Source organism: Microtus pennsylvanicus, chromosome 10 (genome assembly GCF_037038515.1).
Source record: "Microtus pennsylvanicus isolate mMicPen1 chromosome 10, mMicPen1.hap1, whole genome shotgun sequence".
Lineage (NCBI taxonomy): Eukaryota > Metazoa > Chordata > Mammalia > Rodentia > Cricetidae > Microtus > Microtus pennsylvanicus.
Window position 1 is genome coordinate 6280490 of NC_134588.1, and position 19931 is coordinate 6300420.

The following is a 19931-nucleotide window of genomic DNA, read 5'->3' on the forward strand; positions in this document are numbered from 1 at the left end:
AATAAACCCTTCCTTATACAAGTTGTCTTGGTCATGATGTTTTAGCAGAATAATAGAAAATAACAAAAAACAAGAGGATAGAAAATCCTAGCAGAAAATACAGAATATAGAAAAAAATAAAAATTCTAGAAACATCAGTAGACCTGAAAACTAAATGCTTCATACCAAAAGTTCAATGCAGAGTATAGCAGAATAAACATGACAGAGAAATGAATTAATAATAATTACAGGGGCAGTGAGATGGACTCAGTGTGCAAAGCACTTGCTGTGAATCTATGACCCGTGGTCAGTCCGTGCACTCCAGATAGTGAGGAAGGAACCAATTTCTGCAAGTGGCCTATGACTTCTGGGCACGTATGCGCAGTTATATAGACAAATGTGGGGGAGGGAGAAACAAAGTTTTCTACTTGAAGAACAATGAAAGGTGACTAAGATGAAAATTAACAAAATAATTTCCATAGACCAATAACAAAATGTCTAAGAAACATAGAAATGGAGGCAACAAATAAAACAGGAGGTTGAGCAGATACAGATTCAAAACGTTAAGGGAACACCAGAGGATAGAGTACAGAACCAGAGGAATATCATAATCAAATTGCTGAAAACCAAAAGAACAAAAGTAATAAAATCTGACAGAGAAACAGCCCATTCACATATAAGATGTAGGAGCATGGGCCACTAAAGAGGCATTCATTGTCAAAACTGATCAGAGTCTGCATCTATAATATATAAAGAATCAAAACAACAACAAAAACCTGGGCATCAAGAAAACAACCCAATTACAAATGGAGCATAGAAATAAGCAGAGAGTTCTCAAAAGATAAAGCAAAACGAAAAATCACCATCTTTGGCTATTGTGGAAAAAACAAACAAACAAACAACTTTGAAATTTCCTCTTACCTCAGTCAGAATGATCAAGATCAGTAAAACAAATGAGAGCATGTGCTGGCAAGGATGAAGGAAAAGGGAAACACTTATGCATTGCTGGAGGGACTGCAAACTGCTACAGCAATAATGTAAATCAGCGTGTCAGTTCCTCAGGGAGTCTGGAACAGATCGACCTCACCATCAGCTATACCACTCTTGGGCATATACTACTGAGACACCTGCTCATCCATGTTCACTGCTGTTCTATTCAGAAGCGTCAGATATTGGAAAGAGCCTAGATGTCCAGATGAATGGATAGTGAAAATGTGGTACATTTCACAATGGAACGCTATTCAGTTGTTAAGAAAAATGAAATTCCGGGCTGGAGAGATGGCTCAGAGGTTAAGAGCATTGCCTGCTCTTCCAAAGGTCCTGAGTTCAATTCCCAGCAACCACATGGTGGCTCACAACCATCTGTAATGGGGTCGGGTGCCCTCTTCTGGCCTACAGGCATACACACAGACAGAATATTGTATACATAATAAATAAATAAATATATTTTTTAAAAAAAGAAAAATGAAATTCATAAGTAAATGGATGGGGCTGGAAAAAAAATCATCCTGAGTGTGGTAGCCCAGACCCAAAAAGGCAAAGATTGCATATTTTCTTTTATATGTAGATGCTAGCTTTTAATATGTGTGATACAATCCAAATGAACAGAGAAGTTGAGTACCCAGTAAGTGACTATGATCTCCTAAAGAAAGAGAAATGGAATGTGCTATTCTGGAGAGACAAAAGGGAAGACAGACTAGGAAGATTAAATAGGGAGGGTTCTGAAAAAGGAGGGTAAAGTGCGAAAACAGGGAGAGATAATTAATACTAAAGAGCACGTGAAAAACATGGTGGAAACCTACTGCCACACACACACACACACACACACACACACACACACACACACACACGAAAGAAATCTAAATGCAATCACCAAATAATAGGGAAACAAGCCTCAAGCAGACATTACATAGCCAGCAGGTAAAACCTTCAGGGCCAGCAAGGAGTTACATATTGTTGAATTATTGGCCAAAGTCGCTCCATGGAAACATCCAAACACTAGACGATTCCACACTAAATGATAAGGGCCTATTGCTAAAAACCCTATTGATAAAAACATATCTCATTGAACACAGAAAAGTCAATCCATTGACTAACTAGAAGTTTCTTCCTAGTACACGTGGTATTGAACGGCACTCTAGGTAGTACCACAGGAGAAAAGTAATCATCAATATTACCCAGCCATGAGCATTATAACTTACAGTAGCAAACTGCCTGCCGATATACTGGCATAACAGTAGCACAATTATTTTGAGAGTAGCCAATTATTATCTGATTGAATTTTTTTAATTTTTTAAAATTTTTTATTGAGCTCTACATTTTTCTCTGCTACCCTTCCTACCTCGCCCCTCCCCTTCAACCCTTTTACAAGGTCCCCATGCTCCCAATTTACTCAGGAGATCTTGTCTTTTTCTACTTCCCTTGTAGATTAGATCTACGTATGTCTCTCTTAGGGTCCTCATTGTTATCTAAATTCTCTGGGATTGTGATTTGTGGGCTGTTTTCCTTTGCTTTATGTTTAAAAACCACTTATGAGTGAGTACATGTGATAATTGTCTTTCTGTGTCTGGGTTACATCACTCACAATGTTTTCTAGCTCCATCCATTGGCCTGCAAAATTCAAGATGTAGTTTTTTTTTCTGCTGTGTAGTACTCCACTGTGTAAATGTACATTTTCCTTATCCATTCTTCAGTCAAAGGGCATTTAGGTTGTTTTCAGGTTCTGACTATGACAAACAATGCTGCTAAGAACATAGCTGAGCACATGTCTTTGTGGCACGATTGAGCATCCTCTGGATATATACCTCAAAGTGGTATTACTGGGTCTTGATGAAGGTTGTTTTCTAATTTTCTGAGAAATCGCCACACTGACATCCAAAGGGGCTGTACCAGCTTGCATTCCCACTGCAATGCAGGAGCGTTTTCTTTAACCCACAACCTCTCCAGCATAAGTTGTCATCAGTGTTTTTGATCTTGGCCATTCTTACAGGTATAAGATGAAATCTCAGAGTTGCTTTGATTTGCATTTCTCTGATGATTAAGGATGTTGAACATTTCCTTAAGTGTCTTTCAGCCATTTTCGATTCCTCTGTTTAGATTCTGCTTAGGTCTGTACTCCATTTTTTTAATTTGAATATTTGTTCTTTTGATGACCAATTTCTTGAGTTCTTTGTATATTTTAGAGATCAGACCTCTGTCTGATGTGGGGTTAGTGATTATCTTTTCCCATTCTATAGGCTGTCGTTTTGTCTTGTTGATCATGTCCTTTGCTTTACAGAAGCTTTTCAATTTCAAGAGATCCCATTTATTAATTGTTTCTCTCAGTGTCTGTGCTGCTGGGGTTATATTTAGGAAGTGGTCTCCTGTGCCAATGCATTCAGTGTATTTCCCACTTTCTCTTCTATAAGGTTCACTGTGGCTGACTTTATGTTGAGGTCTTTGATCCATTTGGACTTGAGTTTTGTGCATGGTGATAGATATGGATCTATTTTCATTCTTCTACTTGTTGATATCCAGTTATGCCAGCACCATTTGATGCTTTCTTTTTTCCATTTGATATTTTTTGCTTCTTTGTCAAAAATAAGGTGTTTGAAGGTGTGTGGATTAATATCCGGGTCTTCTATTTGGTTCCATTGGTTCTCCTATCTGTTTTTATGCCAATGCCAGGCTGTTTTTTTTCTGATTGAATTTAAGACCCACTCTATGAGAAGGAACCCATGCCTGAAAATACTGAAGTTATCAAGAGTCTATGGGACTGGGGGAAAACTTACTATATTATTCTATTAAAAGAACACAGCAATAAAATGACTTCTAACGACATTCGGTTATACCTACCTACAGAGCAGTGTCTATCACCAAAGAAGCTTCTTGATGTAGATTGGTACTAACGCAGAGATCTACAACTGGAAAATATGCAGTGAGTCTCTGGACTACCCAGTCATAAATGGGATGCCTTCATCAAACCTCTTCTTTTAAGGCTCAGGAACTTATGCAGAAGAAGATGGAAAGACATACAAGAGCTAGAGGTGATGGAAGCCTCCAAGGAAACTGTCTTCCAGACAAAACCGGATTGATGCACATCCCAACTCACAGAGAGGAAGTTAGCATTCCCAAAGTCTGCACAGGTTCAGACATTGAGAGGGTGGCATGAACGTAAGGTACGACATCTAACCAAGACTCTATCTGCAATTGATAACCACCTGCAAAGTAAAAATTAGTTTCCTTCAATAGAGTCTCACTGGGCATATTGCCCAGACTTCATGGTAAGCCCTGTGTCCAGAGTAGTTGAGCAACACAAAATGAGCTCAACGGAATACTTTGTTTTATATTTTCTGGTTTTTGACTTGTATATTTTGGGGTGTATGTGTATTGTGTAATTGTTTTTCTATATATATTTTAGAGAGAGAAAACATAAAGTTGGGTATGTAGGAAGGTGGGAAGGGCCCAGGAGGAATTGGGAGAGGGTGAAAAACATCAAAATACATTTCATGAAAAATATTTTCAATAACAAAAAACCCATCAAACTATACTCTTTACTCAGATTTATAAATCTTACTAAGTTTTAGATCAAAAGGTAGAAATCTCATTTTAAAATATTGACTTCTAATGAACACTCAATACACGTTAAAAAAAATCCAGGGAAAAATATACTGCTCGCGACGTGCAACTTAATTAGCCGCTGGACAGGCCCTAGAATCACCTGGGAGACCAGCGTCTGTAAGCGTCTGCATAGGATTATCATGATGAGATTAAATGAAGATGGAAGATTCATCCACTATGAGTGGCACCATTCTCTGGGCTAGGATCCTGGGTTGTATAAAAAGGAGAAAGTGAGCTAACCATGAGCATCCACCTCCTTTTGTTTCCTGAATAATGTGACCAGCTGCCGCAGGCTCCTGCCACTATGATGAACCCGAAAACTGTAAGTTGAAATAAACCCTTCCTTCTTTAAGTTGTTTTTCGGTCAGGGTATTTTATCACAGCAATAGGAAAAGTAACAAATAGGTCCTTATCCACAATTCTGATGTCTCCAACCTGTGCATGCGTGACCACAAGGAGGATCTTTACCAAGAAATATTCTGGTGTTATGACGCCAGAATTATGTTTCACACCTGATTTTAAAGGAATAATAGAATTATGTTGACTGTTGATTTCACATAACTTTTTTTTGGTTTGAGACAGGGTCTCCCTATGTAGCCCGGGCCAGCCTTAAACTCCAGTCTCCATCTTAAGAACGTTCAGATTATTGGCATAGGTTCTAACATCCCAGCCTCAGGTAAACATATTTTATGTTAAGCACTCATCTTTTTCTTCCTAATATTTTTAGATATACATTAATGTCTAGACTAGAACCTTTTTAGTCATGATACAATCATTATTCTTCTGTTATACTGGTAGTATTATTCTTTTTAAGTTTTAAAGAACTTATCTATATAACAGGGAAGAACTTTGAGGAAGGCAAACAAAATTTGATTTTTAACTTGGTATGATTATAGCCACTGAAAAATATACTCTTGCTGGGAAGTGGCAGTTTACACTTTTAATTTAAGCACTGAGAGACAGACGTAGTCATATAGTTGAATTTTAGGCAGCCTTATCTACAAAGTGAATACTACTTGCCTTAAAAAAGTTCCTTTTTCCCCCCCTTTTTTGGGGGGATGAATAGTGCTGGAGTCAAACCTAGAGCTTCACGCATGCTCGCTTGGCAACTGTCTTAGCACAAAGTTATAAATCTAGTCCCTATATTTTTTATAGTTACAAGCCAATAATTTTACATTTTATAATAGGAAAAAATTGCTGTGGTATCTTAAAAAATAATGATTATAATGTCATAGAAGAAAAATATTAGCACTGAAGAGATGGCTCAGTGGTTAAGAGTATTTCTTGCTTCTGCAGAGGACTTAGATTTGATTTCCACATGGTGGTTTACAACTGCCTGCAACTCCATTCTTGGAGATCTGATGGCTTCTGACTTCTGTGAGGAATCATGCACACATGTGATGCCCAGACATCCATGCAGGCAAAACACCCATATACATAAAATTAATTAAAAATATTCCAATTCATTAAAATTTATTCCATCTTGAATTAAAATAGTTATTTATGGAAAAAAGTAATGCTAATTCTGATTAAACTGTAACAGAGTTTGTAAGCAAAAGTATTTTGGATTTGAAGACTAGTAGTCTATATTGTAGGTCCAAGGTATGGTTTTTTTGGATTTAGCCACAAAATTTTAAAAGCAAATTTTAAGCAATTTCTGTAGGAGTCCTGTTACTAACATGGCTTCTGGACTGTGCAACACAGAATCAGGGCTATTAACCAGACAGTTCTTTTTTTGGGCAAGCAAGAGTCTATTATATTCCAAATGGTCTAATACTTGAGGGAAATTTTGGAAAAATTAACCTCTTTTGCTAAAAAAGAATGCAACCAGATGTGATATATGATATACACTTGCCATTCTACCTACTTGGGAAACTGAGGTAGGGTAATCATTTGAACCCAGGACTTCTTCTCAAAACATGATTAGAGAATCTATCCAAAAACAAAACAAAATACCACAGAGTAAGTACATGCTAATACACAATGCTGTAGCCACAAAGTGTTTCTTCATAGACCAGCATGTCTCCTGTGTAACTTCTTAATAATTCACTTTATAGCTGGGCAACTAATGAGGCACCATAGTTGTAAAAAGAGCAAACCTGTTCTTAACTTTATCAAGGCTGAGAACTAAATCTATTATATACATGCTGAATATAAGATATGCAGAGTGGCTCTATAAATCACAAGTAAAAGTAGCTTTATTTATATGTACATTTGATGTTGTTGCCTCATTATTAGTTGCCCAGCTATAAAGAAAACTAACTCTGCATAGTTGTTCTCTGGCCTCTGCTTGTGGGTACACACAAATACACATTAAATAAAAATAAGCAAAGGAAAAGATTAATTTTAATTACCTTGCATTGAGGCTTTCATAGCCTCTGCACTTCTCCATCTCTTCTTGTAAGTTCCACAAGTGCCGTTTTATTTGTGACATGTTCCCTTAACTATGATGTTTATATTCCTTGCCTTTCTACTATATCCTATTTCATTTCATTTCGTTTTGTTTTGTTTTGTTTGAGACAGGGTTTCTCTGTGTAATCCTGGCTGTCCTTGAACTCACTTTGTATACTAGGCGGGCCTTGAACTTGGAGATCTGTTTTCTTCTGCCTCCTGAGTGCTAGGATTAAGGCATGCGCACCAACACCGGCTCCAGTTCATACTTTTTCTCTGATAGTCTTTCCTACATGGTGCACAGGACTGTTTACTTCACTTTGTATCCCAGTACAAGGAAATGTAAATCTGTGTTAACAGCAGTAACTACTAATAGTAAAGTGGAACAAAAATAGAATAAAGAGAGAGGATGACATCAAGCCACAAAATAAGGGTAAAGTTGGTGGTTCAGAATCAAGCTGAAAGTATGAACTAAGGCAGCACACAAACACAGAGCTGAGAGATGGCAAAAATAACATAAACATTTGATGACAATACTTTGCACAATCTTACACCTCCACAACAGGACTAGCAGGTTTCAAAAACAATCTGACTTGTACTTTTGCAATGGGTGAGACAATCTGGAAGATTACACCCATGCTTACAACTTCGTTTTATTCTCCTTGAGGCTGAGCCACGCTCTATCACCAGAAAAATCACATGCAATCATGCAGCTAAGCTTGTTGGCTGAAACCAATCTTACAAGCTGAATTGGCCTCATGTGATAACTTGATTCAGAATAGTTGATAAATGTACTTGGATCTGGCTGGTAGTGAAGTAGAAACTCACAACTCATTAGATAACCTCAGTAGAGTGCTCTACCACAAATGCAAATTATCTCCCAAAGCCTCATGGGACTATTGGAAAATAGGGGGAAGAAAGATCCAAAGAGCCAGAGGCTGGGGAGATGTAGGGATAAGCCCAGCCCATTAGGGGGCGTGCTCGCTTCGGGCTAATGTTTACATATAAATCTGGTGAGTGTGAGCTGCAGCCCCTTCTGTTCTGTTCTCCGCAGGAACCTGTGGGTCTATAAGTCTATTTCCCCATTAAAGTTGTATATATATTTTTTAATGTTTATTTATTTATTATGTATACAATATTCTGTCTGTGTGTATGCCTGCAGGCCAGAAGAGGGCACCAGACCCCATTACAGATGGTTGTGAGCCACCATGTGGTTGCTGGGAATTGAACTCAGGACCTTTGGAAGAGCAGGCAATTGCTCTTAACCTCTGAGCCATCTCTCCAGCCCCAGCTGTATATATTTTTACAATCTGTCTGCATTCATTTATGCCATTACAGGGAAAACTAGTAAAAAAATTGTCTTTTGGAAATGATAGGTGGTGGTGCACGCCTTTAATCCCAGCACTCGGGAGGCAGAGGCAGGCGGATCTCTGTGAGTTTGAGACCAGCCTGGTCTACAAGAGCTAGTTCCAGGACAGGCTCCAAAACCACAGAGAAACCCTGTCTCGAAAAACAAACAAAAAAAAAAAAAAGAAGGAAATGATAGGACTAATAATAGCTCCCTCATCAGGACCCAGCCCAATGAACTCTGCTGTGGTTGCCCTGAACAAGACCAGCACAAGATCAAGCCAATCCACATTCCAACAAGGAGTAGGGAGGGGCTCACAAGTCCACACAACTACCTGAGGCGGCAGGGACAATCGATGGTTTCTGGGGGAAGAGTCAGTTCATTAAGGATATGGTCTCTGGTAGGGAAACCACGCTCTAGTGAAGGGGCTCACACCCATGAATTTTTGGCAGCAGAAAAGACTTGGTGGGTTATATAAAAAGAAGGGAAGGTAACTTGAAGTTGGATGGGTGAGGAGTTAGGGGAAGGAATGGAACATGGATATGATCAAAATATATTTATGAAATTCTGATAGAATAAAAAATATTCTACTACAAATGTGCTTGCTCCTCTGTGGAGGCTAAACCAATTACCCTGGAGAGCTTACAATCACATGCACAGTCTGACTGTCCTGACTTTGAGGTTAATGCTATGTACTGTGGCTACCTTAATGGAGTGCTCCTCCTGGCAGATCATGCATCTTCCCCTCAATATGGGGCTATGCTTTCTCAGTTCATCTTTTAAATTATGAATTCTGTATCACCTGCTTGACTATTTTGAGTGAAGACATACTCTGAGTTATTAGATACTTTGCTTGATCATATACTGAAACAACCTAACTTTTCTTGAGTTGTATCAGAATACAGTAGCTGTGGTAGAATGAATGTTAAGATAGAGATCTGAGTTAAATTCCTAGAACTGCCACTTAAAAGAAAAGATATGAAAAGTCCTCATCTTCTGATCAGTAGTCATCCTCTCGTTCAGACATACATGCACGCACACACGCACACACAAAACTGGGGAGATAGAACAGTTTGTTCATAAGATACAAGGCCCTGGGTTTAAATCTCAGTCCTGGGAAAAGAGAGGCAGGAACTCCAAGCTAACAGGTAAATTACTGTTAAATCACTACTGCCATACAAAAGACCAAAGGCTATGATGTAGGTTAAAACTAAGTCTGGGATGCACATAAAGTACTATAAAAGGGACATTTGGCCCAGGTCCTGATGAGGGAGTTTGTCAGGTGATACTTATTAGATAATTTAGACAGGTATAAAAGAAGGAAATATGCCTAGGAGTTCCCTTGATAGAAAATGCACCCTTTCCAGTTCTACTACATCAAATGTTAGCAATTTACATCCTCTGGAATCATTCAAAAGTACAGACACTTACAGAAATCAATTAGGCTGATTTGTTAGTAAATTCCGGTTGGCCTCACAAAACACACCAAAGTATTAGCATCAGTGTGGGAAAAATTTGATGTCTCTCAAAAAGAAAACTGAGAATCCTCATATAAAACTTATATATAAATAATAGCTATATCAGTGATTACTCTGCTGCTAAAAATGATGTAAGAAGAAAAAAATAGATTAGCTTATTCAGAGAAAAAAGCCTACACAGTGGTGGTATGGTGAAAAAATGTGGCAGAAGATCCTTGGTTTGTTCGATAGCCTTCCTGTAAATTGAACCCTACCAAATTTAGGGTAGTGAAATTAAGTTATGTTGATATTATTTAAACAGAACACATCCAATGAAGCAGAGAAATCCCATTTCCTTCTTTTTATTAGCATAAATTAATATACAAAATAATGGAAAAAACAATTTTTGAATTAAGTCTTCCAAAGAGAAAAGGTCTTCAGTGACCCTAACAGCAGTACAGTGCGCTGCCATTTCCTATGCCATTCTTTTTTCAGTTCTTCAGTGAATCAAAGAATTACTAAGAAACATTATTTCCTGGTAGTATGATTCAAGAGACTGTGGGAAAAAGGAAAAATGCCTAGAGCAAATTGCCCAATAAGGAAGTTTTCTAGAGTGCCATAATTGCCAATAAACAGAAAACTCTTGATGTTATGAGTCCCAATACCAACGGGGGTAGGGTGGGGGTGGGGAGGGGGAGCGGCAGCGCAACATCTGCCAAAGATCAGAGCCAATACAAAGACAGCTACAGAGGGATCCCCTTGCTTCCACTACGCAGGGCACCACCCACCTCGCTCAATATTGTCTCGCTTCTCAAAACGACCCTAGACTCGCAGCCCGCACACAAAAACCCTCAAGAGCACAGCGATTCTTCTAATACCAGGCCTGCAGGTGTGGTAGGCTGCGGCTACTTACTGAGCTGCCCACCGCCCGACGTCGTACTCGGTTCCCGACCTCCAGCGCTTCCAACGCCTGATGCTCCAGGGATCCCAGGCGCCCCCATCCCTGGTGGAGTCCCACTCTGCCTCTCGAAGTTGCCAGGATTGGAGAAGTAATCGCGCAGCCGTGGTAGCTCGCGGCCGTTCTCCAACAGCTCTGTGTGCAGTTCCAGGGCAGTCAGCAAGTACTGATCGCGCAACAGCTGGGCGGCGATGGCATCGATTGACAATCGGGCAGGGGTCTCCCCGCTGCCCCCCAGGGCCGCCGGCGGGGCGGCCGACTCCACCGGGAGCCCCGGTCGCGCGCTGCTCCCAGGGGCCATAGGGTCCTGTGGCGACAGCGAGTCCGCAGAGCCAGGATCCAGGCCGACCGCAGCACCCAGCCGAAGTCCTGCCCGCCGCTCCTCGGTCGCCGCTACCTCGTCGTCCTCCTCATCGGAATCGCTAAGGAATGGATTTACTCCGCCGCCACTGCCACCACCTCCGGGCGCCATCGCCGCCATCTTACTGTCAGGAGTGTGGGTGCTTCCCTGCCTGGCCCGACAGGCCGCAATCTGAATCCCCGTTAGATCCCTGGAGCCACTGAGCACCTAGACAGCCAGGGCGGACAGCGTCCCTTCTTCGCACCTACAGACTAGTCCGGACTGGGAGGTAGGAGGCAGGATGCAGCAGCACCAGCAGTCTCAGTCGCCGCTGCACCAGCAGCCGGCTCTGCAGGCGTCTTCCTGGTCTCTAGTCTCGCGAGAACAGGTTTGTGTCCCGTCCTCGCCCCGCCCCGTCCCCGCCTCAGCTCCACCCACTTCAGGCCCAGGAGTAGGAAGATTGAAGGACCCGCTCTGGACTCAAACTAAAGCCACGCCCATAGCCCATCGCAGATTGGCTGGCGCTTCTGGGGCTCGCTGGAGGTATCGCGACAGTTGGGGAGGCCTGGGCAACTTGGGGGTGTTCCCTGGTGTTGCAGTGGTGCAGGTGGCTGAGGGGCAAAGCTTGGTTGTGCTTTGGGAGGGCTAGGGGTCTTTCTGGGACTTTCATGCCCGGGTCCTGACTTCGTGCAGAGAAGGTTCCCGAGACCCGACCTCAGCCGGATAAGCCCCAGGTAAAGTCCCGAGACCCTTGCACTTGAGGTGCGGCGGCACCAGCACGGTGACCTCACGCTCGCAACTCCCTTCATGCTTCCTTTTTTGCAGCTGTTTGCTGTCTCCGCCCAGATAGTAAGTGCCATGGGCAGTAGTCAGAATCTTGCTCTTTGCTCTTCTGTTCTTGGAGGTCTAGCGAGCGCATGACTTCCTTGAAGTTAGGAGTGGGCGGCCCCTCCGTCTCCAGAATTAGACCTAGAGAGCTGCGGGGTTCAGATAAAGCCTCAACGGAAATTGCACTCGAGTTTCCAGTTGCTTTTGCACTCATCTGTGAACTGCTTGGACTTGGACGACAAACTCAGTGCTCCGTAAACCCTCGGAACTAACGTACAGTTTGCACCAAAGGAAAATTTCAAACTGTTAATTCAATCTACCATTAGAAATTTGTAAACTTTAGTCTGGGCAGCCTTGATGACCTGGTCATTCCATTCCAGTAGGACACATTCAGTGGCACTAGCATCACCCATCGTTTGTCCAAAACCATTCTTTCCCACAATCCCCTGAAACTTTTCTGAGTTTATTTAGGCTAGAATCAAGGTTTGGATTGTGGGGCTTAACGATTTAAAAAAAAATGCACGCTGTAGAAAGAGTTGATTTTCTTTATGAAATGTTAGCACAGAACTATACTCCTAAGTTTGGAAGATCGTTTATCTTTTGTGTTATTCCTTGATTGTTGGCCGAGGTGATAAGGAGATGTTTCCCAGCCGTTAGTATTGGACTGCTATTTCAATTTGTTACACACAGGTTGCCACTTTTTCCATGTTTTAATTTCCCAACTAAACAACTCCTAACAGACAATACAATTAGTATGCAGCTGTGCTAACTGCCTGCTCTGTCACAGTGAAGCCCTCAACTGCCCCCTTATCTTTGTGGAAGATAAAAATAGAGCATTGTTATATGACTTTAGATACGGCTATTGGTTTACATGTGAAGTATTCCAGAAGCTAAGTGTAGGCTTTTATTTCAGTTTTATCAATAAACTACAATTTCATTTGAACGAGACTTTGAGAGTTTTTTGTCATCGTTATTATTGTTGTTTGCGTTTTCTTAGGAGCTTTTAAAAAGTGTTTCATGTGATATGAAGGAGGGAGTGTAGCATGAATCAGCAGAGCGTGAGACTTTTAATCTCAGGGTTGTGGATTCGGACCCCATGTTTGGCACCAATTGTAGCACAAATAATAAAAACCCAGAGAAAGATTGAGAAGCAAAGCAGCCAAGTCACTAGAGAGCTTTTACCTTTGTGAAAACTTCAGACTGAAAGAGAGCGAGTTCTTGTCTCACCCTGCCTTATATGCCTCTCTGGTGCTGGGATTGAAGGCCTGTAACACCACCGCCCAGCCTCTATGGCTAACTAGTGTGGCTGCTGGGATTAAAGGTGTGTGCCACCACTACCTGGCCTTTATGGATGACTAGTGTGACCGTTTTGCGTTCTGGTCTTCAGACAAACTTTATTTGTTAAAATACAAATGAACTATCACTACATGGGAGGAGGAGTAAGGAAGTGGGCATAGATGGTTTAAGTTGGGAATAGGGGACAGGGAGCTAGGGAGAAAGATACTCTGAATTGTGAAAGAATGTAAGGAACCTTGTTACATTGTAAGATAATTGAAAGATAGTTTCAGTAGTAAGGATTTTGTTGTTATTTAAATAAAACTTTGGCTTCCAATTCTTCGGGTAAATACTGTTCTGTACCATTTGTTAATGAATCTGAAAAAAAAAATCTTCAATACGGAAATAGTATAAAATGGCCAATATTGTATTGTGTTTCACATTTCTTAGCAAAAGGGATTATCAATCCTTACTTTGAGATTGTCAAAGAGATTAAAAACCAAATTTTGAAATGGAGTATTAGTGAATGGCATGGGAAAGACACGAGCAGAAATGCATTGTTATGTCCACTTTTTCCTTCTTTGTAATGAGAAAGTTTGGGAAGCTACCTTCGGGATCCCTGATGCACTGACAATGACAGAGGAGCCTATGCACATTACTTATTAGGTGACACTGGAAATGCTTGAGCTTCGCTTGCATTGGTCTGCCCAGGCGGATGATGGAACTAGAATTGTGAATGCTCTTGTCATGGAGCCTGGTCTGGAGCAGATGTTAGTGTGTGGAGTATTGGATACTGAGGACAGTTGGCAGGTTTTAAAACACAAGTACCAATGCTAAGGGAGCCCGGAAAAGCAGTTTATTCAGGAGGACCAAGAGAGGCAGCAGCTTTAATCTAGGGTCTGGATTCTAAAGTGCAAATAGAAAATAGATTTGAAGTGTTTGCCTCTGAGTCTTAGGTTGACTATTTGAGTTCTTCTGTGGCTGGTATACACATCTGTAATTAGATTTCTAGTTCTTATCCTGTAACTGCAGGCTTGTTTCTATAACTGTATTGCTCAGGAAATCAACTGACCAGTCTTCCCGTAGGGTATCTTTTTTTGTTTTTCTTTTTGGTTTTGGTTTTTTTTCGAGACAGGGTTTCTCCATAGCTTTGGAGCCTGTCCTGGAACTAGCTCTTGTAGATCAAGCTGGCCTCGAACGCACAGAGATCCACCTACCTCTGCCTCCAGAGTGCTGGGATTAAAGGCATGTGCCACCACCGCCTGGCCCCATAGGGTAACTTTATTTCTCCGTATTGTGCATGAATTGCTTTAATGCATATACTGGGATATTAAGAATTTCTGACTTCTACTTATATTAATGCTGTTGGAAATTTTCTTTCTCCATTGGAACACTGACCCAGATCAAAGCCTTTTAGGCTGACATCTGAATAAAGATAGTAGTTGACATTTGTCTCTTAGCAATAGAAATATAAAAGATTTTTTTTTAAAAAAAACACTGAAATTTTTTTTTTCCAAGACACAGTTTCTCTGTGTAGCCTTGACTGTCCTGGAACCTACTCTGTAGACAAGGTTGGCCTCAAACTCACAGAGATCCGCCTGCCTTTGCCTCCCTGAGTTCTGGGATTAAAGGTGTGCGCTGTTACTTCCTGGCTCACTTTTAATCATTTATGTTTTAAATTATTTGAGGATTTAATAGTCTTAAATTACCACCAATAACATTATAAATGTTTGCATTTTGTTGATTTAATGTTTGATAGTGTCTAATACTTCATTAGTGTTTAGTTGATGGTGGTAAATATCCCACAGATGTTATAAGGAGAAAGGGCCTGCTTTCCGTCCCTGCTGCCCAGCTAGTTTACACCCGAAGTAATCACACAGAAACTGTATTCATTTAAACACTGCCTGGCCCATTAGCTCTAACTTCTTATTGGCTAACTCTTACATCTTAATTTAACCCATTTTCATTAATCTGTGTATGGCCACATAACTGGCTTACCGGCAAGATTCTAACCAGCGTCTGTCTCAGGCAGAGGATCCATGGCGTCTGCCACTCTGCCCTTCTTCCCAGCGTTAAGTTCTGTCTACTCTGCCTACCCAAGTTCTGCCCTATCAGGCCAAGCAGTTTCTTTATTGATTAACCAATGAAAGCAACACATAAACAGAAGGACCTCTTACACCATTTCCCCTTTTCTGGCTAAACAAAACAGATGTAAACTATATTTTTGAATAGGGAAGTGAATATGTATGCTTTAAGTTTTATAGTTACACATTTATTTTGAAGGTTCAAACAATTTAATTTTTAATTTTACTTTTTAATAAATGTGAATAAAAAGTGATTCCCTTTAGAGAAAAATGTTATATGGCAATATTGCTTGAGATAAATGTGATTGGGTAAATATTCATACTTTCAAGTCACTGAAACTTCATGTATAATAAGTTATTTAAACATAAAACATGGGCTTTTTTGTGTTTGTTTTGAAAATATCTTTGGAACTTTACAGATTTTTTTTTCAGGAAACACAGAGGAGCAAGGCGACCTCTAGTGGCTGTTGGACATATTGGTATTGAAACTTAATTCTAAATGATTTATTCAGCAAACATTTGAGTCTTTGCACAGAACTGTAATGGATGCAAAGGGTAACCTTTCCTGCTGTCCTTGAATGATCGCAAAGTGACAAAAGCAGACATTAAGTCATCGAACCCATAGTTATGTACTGAATAGATAAGTCTGCTGAGCTAAATCCAAAGCCTACATATACATTTTTAAATCACATGACTGCTATTGATAGTCAAAACTGGAGGAGAGACTATAGCATGAATGATAAAAATCGAGAGACAAATTGGGGTTCAACCCGAAAACCAGAAAAGCAAAGCAGCCAAGCTACTAGAGAAGTCTTTCCTTTACCAAGGCTGGGCAACTGCAGACTAAGGAGACTAAGCCTCTCTTTCCTCCCGTGAATATTCCCTCTAGTTCTGGGAGTAAAGGTGTGTGACTCCCTAGGACTGGACTAAAGGTGTGAGCCACAACTACCTGTATTTGTTTCTGGCTTGATCTTGAGTAGCCCAAGGTGACCTTGAACTCACAGAGATCCTTTTGATTTTGTCTTCTAAATCCTAGGATTAAAGGAATGTACCACCATTTCCTGACCTCTAGTGGCTTTAGCTTTGCCTCTGTTCTTTAGGCAAGATTTATTTATTAAATACAAATAATATATCACTATCCCAGCACTCGGGAGGCAGAGGCAGGCGGATCTCTGTGAGTTCGAGTCCAGCCTGGTCTACAAAGGGAGTTCCAGGACAGGCTCCAAAGCTACAGAGAAACCCTGTCTCGAAAAACCAAAAAATAAAATAAAAATAATATATCACTATATAAAACTACTTCAGTGTTTTTCAGTTTGGGATTTGTTAGCAAAGATGCATTTATAGGACAGAACGTGATAATGGTACGCGATACATAGGAAGTTTGTTTTTAAGAGACGCTCAAGGAAAAATGAATAGCAGGGTCAGCAAGATGACCCTGTAGGTAAAGGCCTTGCCAGGGAATCTAAGGACTAGTGTTTGCATTCAGAGTTGCCTTCTCTTCTTCATGTTTGTGACATGGCTTGCAAGTGCATGTGTGAGCGTACACGCACATGCACACAGATGCACACACACAAACCCTAAACGGTATTAAAACATTCCAAATGTTAATATGTATTTTTAAAATATAGAGAGATGTTTATCTTCCTAAAAATGGAGAAGGGGGTATATTTTTATTTATTTATTTATTTATTTATTTACTTATTTATTTATACATTCATTCACCAATCCATTTATTTATTTATTTTTGTTTTTTTTTAAGGCAAGGTTTCTCTGTGTAGCCTTGGTTGTCCTGAAACTCACTCTCTAGACCAGGCTGACCGAAACACAGAAATCCACCTGCCTCTGCCTCCAAAGTGCTGGGATTGAAGAATGCACCACTACCGCCCACCAACAAGATAATTTTTTAAAAGAAACTGTTCACAAATATTTGCAATTTTGCTACTGTAACATCTCATAATGTAAACATCTGTATTTTCTAGTGGTCTTCTGTTAACCCTGTGAAGAGTCCTCAGACTTCCAAGGGGTCATGACAACTGCTGGCTCATTAAGGTAGTAGAATCCTGGCTAATTTTTCTGTGTTTCAATTATTAATATTCAGAATTCCATTGTCTTGATGGTACCCACTGTGTAGTTTAATGATCATATAAATTTGGAAAGAAGCAAGCACTGCACTGAGAGATTAGATTGCAAAATTAGTCTTTGTTTATTTTGTTCACCCTAAATTCTCTTATAATAAAATATTTTGACCTTTTGGTTCATTTTATTTTTTTAATTTGTCTTTGATAAGCACATTTATACTGTCTCTTTTCTCTTTACAGGACGTTTACACATGAATCCATGTGACATTTGATTCTTCAGACCAGGGAGAATAAAATGTGTCTGTAATTCTCATCTCGTGGCTTTTTCAGCTCAAGGTCATTACATGTACCTAATACTGCTTCTCATGTTTTCTTTCTCTCTCTCTCTCTTTTTTTTTTTGTTGTTGTTTGTTTTTTTTTGTTTTTTTCGAGACAGGGTTTCTCTGTAGTTTTAGAGCCTGTCCTACAACTAGCTCTGTAGACCAGGCTGGCCTCGAGCTCACAGATATCCGCCTGCTTTGCATCTCAAGTGCTGGGATTAAAGGCACATGTTTTATTTCTTAATCTGTGGACACATTTACCAACAAAAGCAAAATCACAGCCGGTTTGAAAGCATTTCTATGGACGCTTTGGTCTTTGAGGTTTAATGGCTACTATCTTACATTATTATTTAGGCATTTCACTTTGCGTGGTTTTCTTTCTTTAGCATTTGTAAGCTCATCAGATCTCTGATAGGTCTTCCGAGTGCTCCTTTTTAAGGACCAATAATTTCATTTAATGAGTAAATAAAACCCTTCTTATTGACTTAGGGAAATAAAGTGTTTATTTAAGGAGTATAGATTTTCTGAAGCACAGATGAAGTTTAACTTCTTGTGTGTCACTCACAAAATGGATAGAATGCAGATTCCCATTCAGTTTATTACTGATTAGATAGTCAAACCTCTAAGCTGACAATTTAAAGAGTTAAGTAATTTAATAAATTTAATTCTAGGAGTGGGAACAGTGCCATGTGGACAACCAAGAGTGACTTGAGTTACATTTTTTGTGTTATTTAGGATTTTCTGTGATTACCTAACTAATTATATGACCTTTTGTTCTGTGTTCCTTTGCTAAGTTTTAATTGTTTAGTAGTTAACTGGATTAGTTATAGTTTATTAATCCTAATTGAACTTGATTTCTTTTTTAAAACATCATGGCTATTATTATTATTATTATAATATGTATATAAGTGCTCTATCTGTATGTACACCTTTATACCAGAAGTGAGCATCAGATCCCACTATAGATAGTTGTGAGCCACCATGTGGTTGCTGGGAACTGAACTCAGGACCTCTGGAAGAACACCTAGTATTCCTAACTGCTAAGCCATCTCTCCAGCCCTCATGAACTTGATATCTTTTTGCTTGGTGTATTTTAGCATATATTTTATTTCAGTATTATCTTAAGTTGTTAAACAGTGTTTTTGTTAGCATTATAAATGAGAGAAGTTGTATAATATCCTGACACAGCGCCAGTGTGTGAAGCCATCAGATATGCTGAAGATCCTTTTCACGCGTGTCCAGCCTGACTTTGTTCCCTGTTTTGGCTTCTCTTGTAGGTCTCTCATTCTGGATATGCTGCTGTTTTTTGCTTTGGGATTGCTTGTACATTTTGTGTTCTTCACCTCCATCTTTGACATTTATTTTACATCTCCTTTGGTTCATGGGATGACTCCTCAGTTTACACCATTGCCTCCCCCAGCAAAAAGATTAGTGTTATTTGTTGCCGATGGCCTGAGAGCAGATGCTCTTTATGAATTAGATGAAGATGGTAACTCTAGAGCACCGTTTATTAGGTAAGGACGGAACCAAGCTCCGGGTGTGTCTTAGAAATGATAGATTGAGTTTGAAGAAAAGATTGTATTATGAATTAATTGATTAAGTGTTGATTAGTTTACAGTTGACAGTTTTTGAAACAAAAAACATTTTTTTTTCTTCTGAGACATGGTCTGACTGGCCTGGACGTTAGTAGACCAGGCTGACCTCAAGCTTAGTGATCTGCTTGTTTCTGCCTCCCAAGCCCTCAGATTAAGGCCGTGTACCTCCATCCCTGGCCTTTTTTTTTTTTATTCTTAAAAATATGTGATTTTTTTATGCACTCAACTGTGTCAGTATATATTATAATTTTTTTAGTTTTTTCCCCTGAACAATATGAAAATATGACAATGTGGCGTTTCTTCACCAAACACTGTACTGCGTGTGTTAAGAACAAAGACTTCATTTTATATAGCCATATACCATCCTCGCAGCAAATAAAACTTAACAATGTAACGTTCTGTATGTTATTGTTTTCCTCCATTAGCAAACATCTCTGCTTTGTGGCTTAGAACTCTAGGGTGTGGTTTGTCTCTTATTTCTCTGGAATAGGGGAGTATTTTCTTTGTTATAGTACCTAGATTCCTTCATGCTACTGTGATGAATTGGTGGGCAGTATAGGATTGGGATCAACTGGGTTTTGAGATTCCTTTCCATCATAAAATTAACTTTTTGGTTTTTGACTCCTTACATAAAGATCTTCCTTAAAGCCTCATGAGAGTTTTAATACTAGCGTATGTT

The 19931-nt window shown here is 39.9% G+C and overlaps 2 protein-coding genes across 9 annotated transcripts in view; one reads left to right on the forward strand and one right to left on the reverse strand.

Moving 5' to 3' along the window:
- The window catches only part of Relch (RAB11 binding and LisH domain, coiled-coil and HEAT repeat containing), an 85102-nt gene extending 73664 nt beyond the window's left edge, over positions 1-11438 (reverse strand). For 3 of the 6 annotated variants that reach the window (XM_075987644.1, XM_075987643.1, XM_075987642.1), the window contains exon 1: positions 10688-11435. In XM_075987644.1, the coding sequence (XP_075843759.1) occupies positions 10688-11213 (526 nt within the window). In that variant the 5' untranslated portion in view covers positions 11214-11435. Of the gene's footprint in view, positions 1-10687 lie in introns of all 6 variants that reach the window. The other 3 variants (XM_075987645.1, XM_075987641.1, XR_012912028.1) reach the window with 2 other exon arrangements.
- A 189-nt stretch (positions 11439-11627) lies between these two features.
- The window catches only part of Pign (phosphatidylinositol glycan anchor biosynthesis class N), a 129299-nt gene continuing 120995 nt past the window's right edge, over positions 11628-19931 (forward strand). The window contains exons 1-4 of one of the 3 annotated variants that reach the window (XM_075987647.1): positions 11628-11806; positions 17239-17308; positions 17578-17673; positions 18935-19171. In XM_075987647.1, coding sequence (XP_075843762.1) covers positions 18951-19171 — 221 coding nt within the window. In that variant the 5' untranslated portion in view covers positions 11628-11806; positions 17239-17308; positions 17578-17673; positions 18935-18950. The remainder of the gene's footprint in view (positions 11807-17238; positions 17309-17577; positions 17674-18934; positions 19172-19931) is intronic. The other 2 variants (XM_075987648.1, XM_075987646.1) reach the window with 2 other exon arrangements.